The following is a 13,566-nucleotide window of genomic DNA, read 5'->3' as shown; positions in this document are numbered from 1 at the left end:
ATAGTGGCTCACGTCACATTTGTAAAAATAATTTTTTGAGTCATAGTACTGTACAACATAAAGGATGGTTATTTTTCGTCTCCGTTTGGGCAGTTAGATGCATAGAAAATGGCATGATTAAAAAAGGTTTGTGATAATGAAGGTTAATGTTGGTGTTTAAAGCATTTAGACAGATCACAAATCTTCCCATAAAAAACATTGTACTACCATCTACTGCAGTTTAGAAATAAGAAATGATAGTTTTTTTTTTTTAAAGTAACATTGTAATTGAAGTTTTCTGTAATCATCATCATTAGTCGTCATCATTCGTCAGTCATCAGTTGTCACTCATCGTCGTCGTCATCGTCAATTATTATTGTCATGCATCAGCAAAAAATATCATCTATAATCATCATCCATCATCATCATTGTCATCCTTCATCATCAACATTGTCATCCTTCATCATCATCATCGTCATCCTTCATCATCATCATCATCGTCATCCTTCATCATCATCATCGTCATCCCTCATCATTGTCATCCATCATCATCGTCATCAGTCATCATCGTCATCAATCATCCATCATCATCAGTCCGTCATCAATCATCCATCATCATCAGTCCATCATCATCACCATCAGTCATCAGTCATCATCTGTCATCATCTGTCATCATCATCAGTCATCTTCATCAATCATCATACACATCATCACCAGTCATCATCAATGTCAGTCATCATCATGATCATCATCATCAGTCGTCATCATATCATCATCATCTGTCATCTTTATCATCTCTCATCATCATCATCTGTCATCATCATCATGTCATCATCATCATCATCATCATCATCATCATCTGTCATCAACTATCATCATCATCATCCGTCATCAACTATCATCATCATCATCATCATCTGTCATCAACTATCATCATCATCATCATCATTTGTCATCAGCTATCATCATCATCATCTGTCGTCATCATCATCATCATCATCATCATCTATCATCATAATCATCAACTATCATCATCATCATCTGTCATCAACTATCATCATCATCATCATCATTTGTCATCAGCTATCATCATCATCATCTGTCGTCATCATCATCATCATCATCATCATCATCTATCATCATCATCATCATCATCATTATTTCATCATCATCATTATTTCATCATCATCATTTATCATCATTATCTGTCATCATTCTGTCATCATCATCCATCATCATCATCATCATCTATCATCATCATCATCCATCATCATCATCATCCATCATCATCATCATCCATCATCATCATCATCCATCATCATCCATCATCATCATCATCATCATCCATCATCATCATCATCATCATCATCATCCATCATCATCATCATCATCATCATCATCATCATCATCCATCATCATCATCATCATCCATCATCATCATCCATCATCATCATCATCATCCATCATCATCATCCATCATCATCATCATCATCCATCATCATCATCGTCCATCATCATCCTCAGCCATCATCATCATCATCATCATGTCACCCATCTTCCATCATCATCATCATCATCATCATCATCATCATAACCATGTTTCTGGTACTTTACTGGAATAAGAAGGATCTGGAAGTGGGAAAGGGAAAACGTGAAAGTAGAAGTATCAACATTGTGCCCAGTGAAACTGTTCATCTATCCATGCACATATCATTCGTCTTCAAAATCACGAGTTCCACCGTAAAGCCTGTATCTTTCATAGTTAAAGTATAGTACTTAATTTAGACAAAACCTGCAAGATTGGAGACCATTCTATTGAACATCAACTTGGAAAAAAAGTGGTACCTTTATTGATTATTCTCTGCATATTTTAGTGATCATTTTCTCTCTATTCATCTGCTGGCTGAGCTTCTATAAAGTGTGCTGTACATTGCTTTCTCATTCATTCACTCAATAAATTCAACCATCCTTTTGTTGTGCATGCTTCTTCCTCTTCAAACTCACTGATGCACCCATTTCATCGCCCTTTTAATTTTCTTAACTGTGTTAGTGTATCACATGCAGACATATCAGATTTCCTTCCTCCAAAGCTTTCTTGCACCTGTATTTCTGTTCCTCTTCAGGGTACACGACCTATATTTACTCATCGGCAGCCTGATTTATTGTGATCTCACTCTATGCTTTTTAAATGTTTGCCATACCAGTGACTCCCACCTTATATGATAATGTAACTACTAACACTCAAGCAGTCATCTTTCAGTCAGTATATGTTATAGTCGAGTTATGTATTCCACAGCAGTATGGTTCTGGACCATTGCCTTGCTTTAGAAATTAAGTGATTTATAAATAACACAACTTATGAGAAAAATTACATATGGTTCTGGCATCTTGGCCAAGTTGCCACTTATCACCTTACCTACATCCAACTAGTCACCAGTGAACACTAGCACACACTCGAATAACATCTGTCTATCTATCTATCAATTGCCAGACGCCTTAATCCCTTAAGGGGTGGCCACAAATAAATCGCATCCATGTTTTTGTTGATTTGGAAAAGGCCTTTGACAAAGTCCCTAGAGAGGTGGTGAAGTGGGCAATGAGAAAGCTTGGCTTGGAGGAGTGGCTGGTTAGGGTGGTTATGGCCATGTATGTGGGTGCTCACACCCAGGTGAGAGTGAATGGAGATTTGAGTGATGAGTTTTCCGTGAATGTTGGTGTGCATCAGGGGTCAGTCTTGAGTCCCATGTTGTTTATCATGGTATTTGAAGCCCTTTCACGTGACTTTAGAAACGGACTCCCGTGGGAGTTGTTGTATGTTGATGATTTGGTGTTGATTGCAGAGAATGAAAGGGAAGCGGAGGAAAGGTTTAGGAAGTGGAGAGATGGTATGGGGCAAAAGGGTTTAAGGGTAAATGCAGATAAAACAAAAGTGATGATATCTAGCTTTGGTGGCGGTACTGTCAAAGACGAGGGAGAGTGGCCATGTGCAGTTTGCCACAAGGGCGTGGGAAGTAATTCCATCTTGTGCGGTGTGTGTGATAAATGGGTGCATAAGAGATGTAGTGGTATCAGAGGTAGACTGCGAGATAATGCTGATTTTATGTGTACGGCGTGCCGGGGTGAGCAGGTGGAGATTGTCAGATGTGAAAGGACTGAACTTGCTGGTGAATCTCTTGAGTGTGTGGAAGAGTTTTGTTATTTGGGAGACATGTGTGCTGGAGGTGGGGCTGGAGCTAGCTCTGTGGCTAGGGTGAGAAGTGGTTGGAAGAAGTTCAGGGAGCTCTTGCCTCTCCTGACATTGAGAGGACTCGCCCTACGTGCTAAGGGGTCTTTGTATGCAGCATGTGTTAGGAGTGTAATGCTGTATGGCAGTGAGACCTGGGCAGTGAAGGAGGAAGATATTCGCTGGCTCAGACGTACAAAAATGACAATGATTAGGTGGATGTGCAATGCGTCCCTGCGTCCAAGGCCTGGAGGGGCTGGGTTTACAATGGAAGAGTTGAGAGGTAGGATGGGACTGGAGTGTATTGGTGTTGTGATGAGGAGAGGTAGATTGAGGTGGTTTGGACATGTGGAGAGGATGGGGGATGATAATTGGGTGAGGAAGGTGAGAAGTGTTAATATTGGGGGTGGGGTTATGAGGGGTAGACCGAGAAAGACATGGGACGAGGTCATTAAGTGTGACCTTAGGGTTAAGGGATTGAAGAGGGAGGCTGCAATGGATCGTGCAGCATGGAGAGCCGCCATTAGGTGACCAAGGCCGACACATGCAAGCATGTTGGAGCCTTTAAAAACGAAACGAAACGAAACGTCGCCCTGTCCCCCACCATTTCACTGCCCTGCTCTCAGGTCACATCCCCTTCTCTCATATACAGATACCTCTCCACTCCATCCCTCCATCTCATCCTTGGCCTCCCCCTCTCTCTCCCCTCCCCCACCTCACTCACATACTCTCCTCATCAGTTTCTTTGCCCTCCATCCTCACCACATGGCCAAACTACCTCAGTGTGTTTCTCCTAATGCATTCTATCACATCCATCCACATCATCATTCAGTGCATGTATTACTGGGAATAAAGAACCTTAAACATTAAATAAACACTATTAAAGCTTCTTACCTAACAACTCCGGTTGACAACAGTGCTTTAAGTGGAAGGGGTGGGGATGGGGATTCTGAGGCTAGAGGCAAACTAGGACCTCTCAGCATGTGGCGAGCGTGGTGGTGCCTCATGTTGCCGCTGCCTCAGCCTTGCTTCTTACTCCTCAGCCTCCTTCAGGAACCCTTCAAAGTTCACTGCAGCGATAACTGATGCAGTGTTGTCGTCATTCTCAGCTGTTGGCATGTCGTTTGGTGAGTGCGAAGGGCCAGAGTGTGGCTTAGGCTGTGTTCCTACCCAGGCAAAGTAGTGGATGATCACCTCCTGGTGACACACGTTAACATGCCTGTTATGCGTTTCCTTGTAAAACACCACCATTTTTTCCATACAGGCCACAAACTCATTTCGCCATTCTTCATTTATTACACCTTTCTTCATTTCTCTCAAAAGCTAGCACTTTTTCCTTCAGATGTCCACACCCACTAATACATCACTCAGGTCCTTCATGGAAGGCTCGTTTCTCTCCTCCACACTCCCTCCACCTGCCTGACACTTACTTTCCAAACTTGTCACATCCACGTCATCCTCAGTCACCACATCTAACACTGCCTCAAAGGAGTCTGAGTTACTGTTCACCACTGCCACGATGTCCTGAGTAGTCACTTCGCTACACCCGTTTACTTGGCAGGCAAGAGCCACAGCCTCCTCCACTCCTTGCTCCAGTTGCTGTGGCTGGTCAGTGACTGGTGTGCTGAGTTGAGGCAGGATGAGTTGTTACCACTGCCACCAACAGGCCCCTCAATCTCCTCAAACACCTCCAACTCTGGCACGTCAGTGGTCACTGCGCAAATAAATTTTTGATACGTAAACTAACTGTACAGAACTTTCGTGTTGGAGATTATTTCCTGGTCAAGGAGCTGTAGTTGAGACGTGTTTGGGGAGAAGAACAGCACTTTCACCTGTGGGTGGCGAGATGTGAGGTGCTGGGGGTTGCACGGCTCATTGTCCATTGGCAGTAGTACCTTGAAAGGCATGCCCTACCTCTGGCAGTGCTCCTTGGCATCCTGCATGGACAGATCAAACCTCTCTACCATTAAGTTTGTCATTGCCCAAGCCTTCGTCTGCTGCCGCCAGTAGACCCTCGACTTGCTCGTATCATTGAGGTTCCTGAAGGCCATGGGTTTGTTTGCCTCGTGAGTAACAAACGGCTTTATCTTTAAGTTCCCTGCAGCGTTTGTACACAGAATAACAGTGTACTTGGACTTGTCCACCTTCCTCCCCCAGGCCTGTTGTTGCTTCTCCGAGATGCAGGCTGTTGAGGGCAGGAATTTCCACTGTAGTTGTGTTGCGTCCATGTTAAAGATGGTGGTGGGAGTGTAACCACCTTCATCAGTCACTGCTTTTAGGATGGTCGGGAAATCAGTGGCAGCGGAAGTGTCTGCAGAGGCACGTTCACAAGTAAGAAGACCTTTTCTCAGACACTTCCACTTGAAAAAACACTGGAACCATCTGGGGCTGGCTTGAAATGGCTTGGCGGGGGTCACACGGAGGCATTGGCAGACGACATTGTGAAAAAGCTTAGCCTTCTCACGCAGCACTGGGCCATCCACCATATTGTTCTTTCTGGTCTGCTGCCGAACAGACATCTTGAGGCACTTCTTGGTCCAGATGAGGCCTCGTAACACCGAAGATGTTCATGCAATGCCCCAGACCCATAGGCCCGTATGCACTTCAACACCTCCTTGCTCTTGTAAATTGTGTGGATAGTTGATTCATTGACACCATAATCAGCAGCTATTCTTGCCTTTTTCTCTCCATCTTCGATGTGCAAATAACATCCACTGTCTGGTCATATTCAAGTGGTGGCCTTTTTTTCTATCCCTTTTGCAACAAAGTCTTAGGCCGGTTGTGGTCTGACATCATATCACGTGGAAGGGCAAGTAAGGGAACAAAAAAAAAAGGGCCAGGTAGTCCTTAGAAACCGTGCTTGTGGCCATTCTCGCAGCAGGTGGTGCAGGAATAAACAGTGGAGGGAAGAAGCGCATGCACTTGCCGCCAGGAAGGGCTATGATTGGCTTCTCATTGTTTGTCATACCTGCCTGTAAATGGCTGATGGCCACGGATTGCAGCACAGACACGTGCCATGGAAATCTCGACAGAAGTGCGTCACTTTGGTGCCAAAAGTCTGCACTTTAAGCATATAACCGTGGTTTCTGCTACTTTTAGTTCTGAGTGGGAACCATGTCGTGGATTAGAAAACCATGGCTTACAAACACGTGTTTTATGCAACTTAACTGTACTTGATCATCTGTTTTGTATAAAATCTTTAATAATGCAGGCCATGTTCCATCCTTTAGTTGTTTGATTTCCTACATCTTTTGCATACTCTTCTTTGTCACTGTACGATGGTACTTTATCCCCTGCCACACCGATTCTTTGTAAGTTAGCATACCTCCCCTGGGTCATCTTATATCCAATGTAAATTTTAACCTGTATGAGGCTTGCAGCTCAACCTATACAAACCTTCATTTTGCCTCTTATGAGGTCTGCAGCTCAGCAAGGGTTAAATCTTCCACCTGTTTAAGCTCTGTTCATTCGCTAACACATTACATTTAGTCATTTTCACTTCCTTTCCATCAGTCTCTGCCTGTGTAGCATATCTCAGAAATTTTGTTCTTCTATCGAAGTCTTCCACAAAACATGAATATGGCCATAACAGAAGTCTTAGGTTGTTCTTCCCTACCCAGTTCACATCCTAAAAATTATTAAGCTTATTCCAAAACTGTTTCCTGACACTAAGCCAATTTCCTATCATTCAGAAAAGTTCAAATTAATATTTTTTCTTATTTTATTCCCTCCCTCTGCCCAGCATGTATTACATTCAGCATAATTTTTCATCCCCTTATCTAACTTCCTTTCTGGCAGTCACACCAGCGAGTCTCCAGTTCTCTTCAGTTTTTCTTTATCCCACTATACAATTTGTTATTGGCTTTCACTTGCATATGCACACACACTTGTTGATTAATAAACTAGAAGCTGAAATGTTTCTTGCCACAGTGTATTAAATGTAGAAGACCAGTAACTTACATGCATGTTTTGTTGGCCAGAGCTGAAATCTTGCATAAGTCTTTTGAGTAATGGCATTTACAATAACATGCCATCCGTATTACAGAAACCCCCCTTTTATATCTGATTGGTATGGTTGAATAATGAAATTATGGAACCATTTGAGTACTAGAGCTATTCATTATTTTGTGTACAGATACTAGACATAATGCATTATTACCAGTCACAGTGAGCCATTATTTTTTCATACACACAAGAATTGGGAAGTTGGGCCAAAACTGTAATATCTCAACAATAAATAAAATTTCGTTCTGAAAGGAAAAATATGATATTTAGGGTGGCAGGTCAGATGAAGAGGGATAATTGGGATATTATAGGTGAGCAGTGTGTGAAGAATGATGAAGGAAGGGTAGTGGTGAACAATAAGGATATTAAAAATGCATGGAGAGAGCATTATAACCGGTTGTTGAATGAGGAGTTTGACTGGGACAGGGAAGGTTTGGAGCCAGCAGATCCAGTGTTTGGCCCTTTGCCTTTGATTGATGCAGCTAATATGAGTGAGGCATTAGGCAGGATGAAGGTGGGGAAGGCAGCAGGTGTATCTGGGTTGACTGCCGAAATGTTGAAGGCCTCGGGTAATATAGGGGTGAGATTAGTCACTGACCTGATAAATATGATTATTTGTGTGTGTGTTGTCCCAGATGATTGGCTGAAGAGTGTAATTGTAAATGTGTATTAAGGGAAGGGTGATGCCCTGGTAAGAGGAAATTATAGAGGTATAAAGATTTTAGATCAGATAATGAAGGTAATGGAGAGAGTTTTAGAAGGTATGATTAGAGAAAGAGTGAATATTGATGAGATGCAGTTTGGGTTTATGCCAGGTAGGGGGACCGCTGATGCCATGTTCATTGTTCGACAGCTTCAGGAAAAATATATTGGTAGGAGAAGGGATCTGTATTTTGTTTTTGTTGATATGGAAAAGGCCTTTGATGGAGTTCCTAGAGAGGTGGTGAAGTGGGCAATGAGAAAGCTTGGCTTGGAAGAGTGGCTAGTTAGGGTGATTATGGCTATGTATGTGGGTTCTCGCACCTAGGTAAAAATGAATGGAGATTTGAGCGATGAGTTTTCCTTGAATGTTGGTGTGCATGAGGGGTCAGTTTTGAGTCCCATGTTGTAGTAGTAATAGTTATTCCCTAGGCAGTCTGGCCGAACAGCCCCGAGTCCCTTAGGAAGGCCATGGCCGAGACCGGGCTTTCCCACAGAGCTCTCAAAGAGTGTATGTTGTGTTGTTGGCGTAGGTGATTGTGTGCAATGCAGTCTTCCATAATGTGGTTAATAGTATGGGGTGCTCTATTGCATCCTGGACAGGCATCAGCGACGGAGTCATCCAGCCTCTTCTGGTAGCTTAAGAGGGCTGGACAGTGTCCACATCTCAGCCTGGCCAGGTGGACCCTGTCCTCACGAGGAAGATAGGATTCAGAAGGGTGGATGTCAGGAGGCCGTGCATGCAGCTGTGTGTTGTCTTTAAGTGACTGACTGGAGCGGCGAGTGATCTGAGTGTGGATATGCTTCTGGAAGCTGGTCTGAGGGGGGAGAGATGACAGTATTTGTGTATGGTATCATGTGTTGGGTGTTGTTTTGATGTTCTTTGGTGTGGGTGGATGTGCTGGCATGTACTGTAGTGGATGTTGTGGGTTTGTGGGTGCTGCAGCAAGAAACTGGGTGCCTCTCATGTCTAGGTGATCCTTGACTTTGAGGACTTTGGTTTCTTGATGTAGGTGGTCTGTGGGTGTAGTAGCTGTGCAGCTTGTGATTATTTTTAGGGCCTTGTTCTGTGTGGTCTGTAGAGTGTTGTAGTGTGTTTTGGTCAGGTTAGAAGCCCAGGCAGGGCTTGCATAATTCATCACTGAACGTATGTATTGTTTGTATACTGTAGTGGTGGTTTCTTTGTTGTGTCCGAATGTTGTGTGGGCAAGTGACCTCAAAGCATTGAGTCTTGATGTTATTTTTTTTTAATGTTTGTGATGTGTTGTTTAAATGACATTGATGTATTGTATGTTACACCAAGGATTTTGTGTGTGTGTGTGTGTGTGTGTGTGTGTGTGTGTGTGTGTGTGTGTGTGTGTGTGTGTGGTAGGGGAGTGTTGTTTATGGTGAGGTGTGGGATGTGACTGTGTTCTGCTGTCCAGTTTGTGAGAAGAGTCACTGTAGATTTGGCTGGGGCTATTTTGAGCCTGTTTGTGGTGAACCATTCGTGTAGTGTGTTGAGGTAAGGTTGAATGATGTGTGCAGCTGTGTTTGCGTTTTGGTGTGTACATGTAAGTGTTATATCATCTGCATAGGAAGCTTTGTGTATCTGTGGTGTGTGGGATATGGGTACGTCGTGCATGTATAGATTAAAGAGTGTAGGGGACAAAACAGATCCTTGGGGGACGCCGTTTGTGAAGTTTCTGATGTTAGAAGACTTACTGGCAAATGTTACGCGTGCACATCTGCCTGCTAAGTAGTTTGCCAGCCATCTTTTTGTGTTATTGTGCATGTTTGTGTTGAGTATTTTGTTTGTGAGGTTGTGGCAGGGGATGGCATCAAAAGCTTTGCTAATGTCTAGCATGATTAGGAGTGTTCTGTTTGGTGGCCTAGCTGAATTCATGCCATTGAAAACTCTCTGTGTAGGGTCTGTAAGAAGGGTGTTTGTGGAGTGTAGTGGCCTAAAGCCATGTTGTGACTGGGCTAGGGGAATGTGAGGTGTGACTAGTTGTAGTATCAGTCATTCAGTGACTTTAGAGGGGGTGCAGAGGAGTGTGATGGGGCGATGTGAGGAGGGTAACGTGGGGTCTTTGTCCCATGTTGTTTATCATGGTACTTGAAGCTCTCTCATGTGACTTTAGAAACGACTCCCGTGGGAGATTTTGTATGCTGATGATTTGGTGTTGATTGCAGAGAATGAAAGGGAGGTGGAGGAAAGGTTTAGGAAGTGGAGAGATGGTATGGGGCTTAAGGGCTTGAGGGTAAATGCAGATAAAACAAAAGTGATGAAATCTAGGCTTGGTGGCGGTACTGTCAAAGACGAGGGAGAGTGGCCATGTGCAGTTTGCCACAAAGGCGTGGGAAGTAATTCCATCTTGTGCGGTGTTTGTGATAAATGGGTACACAAGAGATGTAGTGGTATCAGAGGTAGACTGTGAGATAATGCTGATTTTATGTGTACGGCTTGTCGGGGAGAGCAGGTGGAAATTGTCAGGCATGAGAGGATTGAACTTGCTGGTGAATCTCTTGAGTGTGTGGAAGAGTTTTATTATTTGGGAGACATGTTGTATGCTGGAGGTGGGGCTGGAGCTAGCTCTGTGGCTAGGGTGAGAAGTGGTTGGAAGAAGTTCGGGGAGCTCTTGCCTCTCCCGACATTGAGAGGACTCGCCCTACATGCTAAGGGGTCTTTGTATGCAGCATGTGTTAGGAGTGTAATGCTGTTTGGTAGTGAGACCTGGGCAGTAAAGGAGGAGGATATTTGCCGACTCAGACGTACAGAAATGACAATGATTAGGTGGATGTGTAGTGCGTCTCTGCGTGCAAGGTCTGGGGGGGCTGGGTTTACGATGGAAGAGTTGAGAGGTAGGATGGGACTGGAGTGTATTGGTGTTGTGATGAGGAGAGGTAGATTGAGATGATTTGGACATGTGGAGAGGATGGGGGATGATAATTGGGTGAGGAAGGTGAGAAGTGTTAACATTGGGGGTGGGGTTATGAGGGGTAGACCGAGAAAGACATGGGACGAGGTCGTTAAGTGTTACCTCACGGTTAAGGGACTGAACAGGGAGGCTGCAATGGATCGTGCAGCTTGGAGAGCCGCCATTAGGTGACCAAGGCTGACGCATGCAAGCATGTTGGAGCCTTTAAAAATGAAATGAAACGAAGCGAGTGTACTGTAAGTCTTTCATTTGAACAGTGTTTGGCATTGTGGAAGCAAGACACATTTCTCTAGTGTAACCCATAAGCTCTGGGAGGCACAAGCTGCAGTTAATTATTGTACAGCTGTACCTGGTATCTCCAGTACAAGATAAATGCTGAATAATTATAAGGTACAGAACTTTGGAGTGATTGCTATAATAACAAAAAGTGAAAGACATTACTGAGAAGCTGGAGTAAAGGGGGCTTACTGTATATTATTTTTTTTTCTCAGGTGCAGTTCCCTGGATATAGTATAGTTGTGTATGAATGCACTACAGTACTACAGCCCTGTGGGTGTAGGCTGGGCTGCAGTCCTTGTACTGAACTTTATTTCCAGATTTTTTTTTCTGTAATGTTTATTTAACCACCCCTTTTATGTACTGTACAGTGTTTATATTCAGTGTTAAAGTAATGCTGTGTATTATTTGAACAGTAATCTGCTCTATCAGAGTGGGAAAAAAAAAAAAGTTCAGCTTATAACAAGGACCTGCAGTACAGTTCTTCTTAAGCTCTTCAGTCCAATGCCACTTTTTTGTAATTTGTTCTTTGTGTCTGTGGGTGATATTTTTAAGCTTAGGAAGGATCATTAATAGGAAAATGATGGAAACTACAGTAGGCTATATCTAAGTCCTCCAGTTGGAAAAGCCTCTCATGAGGCAAATAAATCATCCATAAATGGCAAGAATAAAGTGGAAGAATGTCATCAGATTGAATAGCCTAAAGATCCTCAGTGATTATACTCATTATTCATTGATTTCTCCATTTCTGATCAGTCTCGCATCTCGGAGGTGACGACGCACAACCAGGTCCTGACAGAGATTGTGAGGTTGTTAGGGCTGACAGACTTGAACCGCATTCTGTACCGCTGCAATGATGAGGAACAAGATGAAGGACGTGGCTGGGGAACTTATAATATACCCAACTATGGACCACTTGTTTACTGTGGACTTCAAGGTACAGTATCTTGATTCCTGCAGAACTAGGTATGGTTGTGGTCTAAGCCCCAGTAGTTCTTGTACGCACCATACACCTCATGTTACCGCTTCAGCATTAACACCAACCATCCATACCAAATACTTGGTAGGGCTCTCTCATACAGGACTGGTGTATTGGGATTAGCAAGAGTATATTTATAACTTATCAGGAAGTCATATGATAGATCAGTAAAGTCATTTTTAACAAAATCTGAATCTTTAAACTCTTCCCCGTCCCAGCTGGGATTCAAACCTGGTTCCATTAGGAGTACAGGTCACTTCTCTCTTGTTTGGGTTTCAGACAAATGATCCTAATTTCCAGCCATTCCAACCCACTTCAGTATTGCTGATAAGTTTAACAAAAGTTTGTTAGCTTTTGTCTTGATTTTGAGACAGTGTAATAGAACTAGATATGATTCATGTTAATTTTTTGTCATTTTCAGCTCTGTAATTGAGGTGCACAGAAACAGAATATAGGTATTCACCTTGCTGTAGGTCCCAAACACCATGATGATTCCCAAATGATCACTCTTTTGTGGATGCCTACTAAATGCACTTTATGGAGCTCCAATAAGGTCAATTCTCCAATTTGTTTATGCTCAGTTATTACCAACATCAGATAGGAGAGGGGAAGGAGTGGCTCTGGCCCAAAAGATACTCCACCACTGCCTTTTGTTCCCCCGAGGCAACCTCCAAACATTCAAAGTTACCATATCGTTCTTTTTCTTTTTACCAGAATGGATATTTGAGCAGTTGTAATGTATTGTGAAAGCCTTAGTAGCATCTTTTTTAACCTTTTTATTTTTATTATTCATTTATGTCCTGGTGTTGTTCCATCTATCCATCCATCCATCATCCAATTCCATGTTGCCCGAGGAGCCTATTTAGCATTTAATGTTACTCCTTGACTTTATTTGCATGCATGAATGCAGTATTATGAAGCAAGAATGTGAGGTACTTAGATGTATTGACATCTATGCCCCTCTCTCTCTCTCTCTCTCTCTCTCTCTCTCTCTTTTTTTTTTTTTTTTTTTTTTTTTTTTTTTTTTTTTTTAAAGGAAAAAAATATCCTTTGGTTTCAAATGCAACAAACGGATCAGAAATGCTATGGCTGGTTTAAAAGTTATAGTCACATAAATGTTGGCAAACTTTGATTGCTCATTACAGTGCTTAAAAAAAAAAAAAAAAAAAAAGTGGAATGTTCCCTTTAATTCTGAGGACCATGCATGTGGTATTGTCTCTTGTTTGGTTAAATGGGGTGGCTAGGATCCAAGGACCAGATGTATATAAAAACTAGAAGTAGGAGTAGTTACAATGCTCTGTTATTAGCCATGCATCCAACTTTTCACACATCAGTAGAGCACTTAACCCTTTGAGGTCATTGACATTAAATTTTGCTCCTGCTTCCTTTTGACAATGTTATACTGCTTATGAAAGACCTATCATACAACCTGGGTTAGAAACTTCATTAATCCTACGAGTGTGATATCTTTTCTAGTTTATTCT

The 13,566-nt window shown here is 42.7% G+C and overlaps 1 protein-coding gene across 1 annotated transcript in view; it reads left to right on the top strand.

Moving 5' to 3' along the window:
- LOC145410973 (uncharacterized) overlaps positions 1–13,566 on the top strand; it is a 170,611-nt gene that overhangs the window by 111,344 nt on the left and 45,701 nt on the right. Inside the window, exon 22 of the mRNA XM_080281029.1 lies at positions 11,860–12,040. Within this exon, the coding sequence (XP_080137155.1) occupies positions 11,860–12,040 (181 nt within the window). The remainder of the gene's footprint in view (positions 1–11,859; positions 12,041–13,566) is intronic.

Source organism: Coenobita brevimanus, chromosome 87, assembly GCF_032717465.1.
Source record: "Coenobita brevimanus isolate Jiangsu-jjx chromosome 87, ASM3271746v2, whole genome shotgun sequence".
Classification (NCBI taxonomy): Eukaryota; Metazoa; Arthropoda; class Malacostraca; order Decapoda; family Coenobitidae; genus Coenobita; species Coenobita brevimanus.
This window is presented reverse-complemented; position numbering and strand designations above follow the sequence as displayed.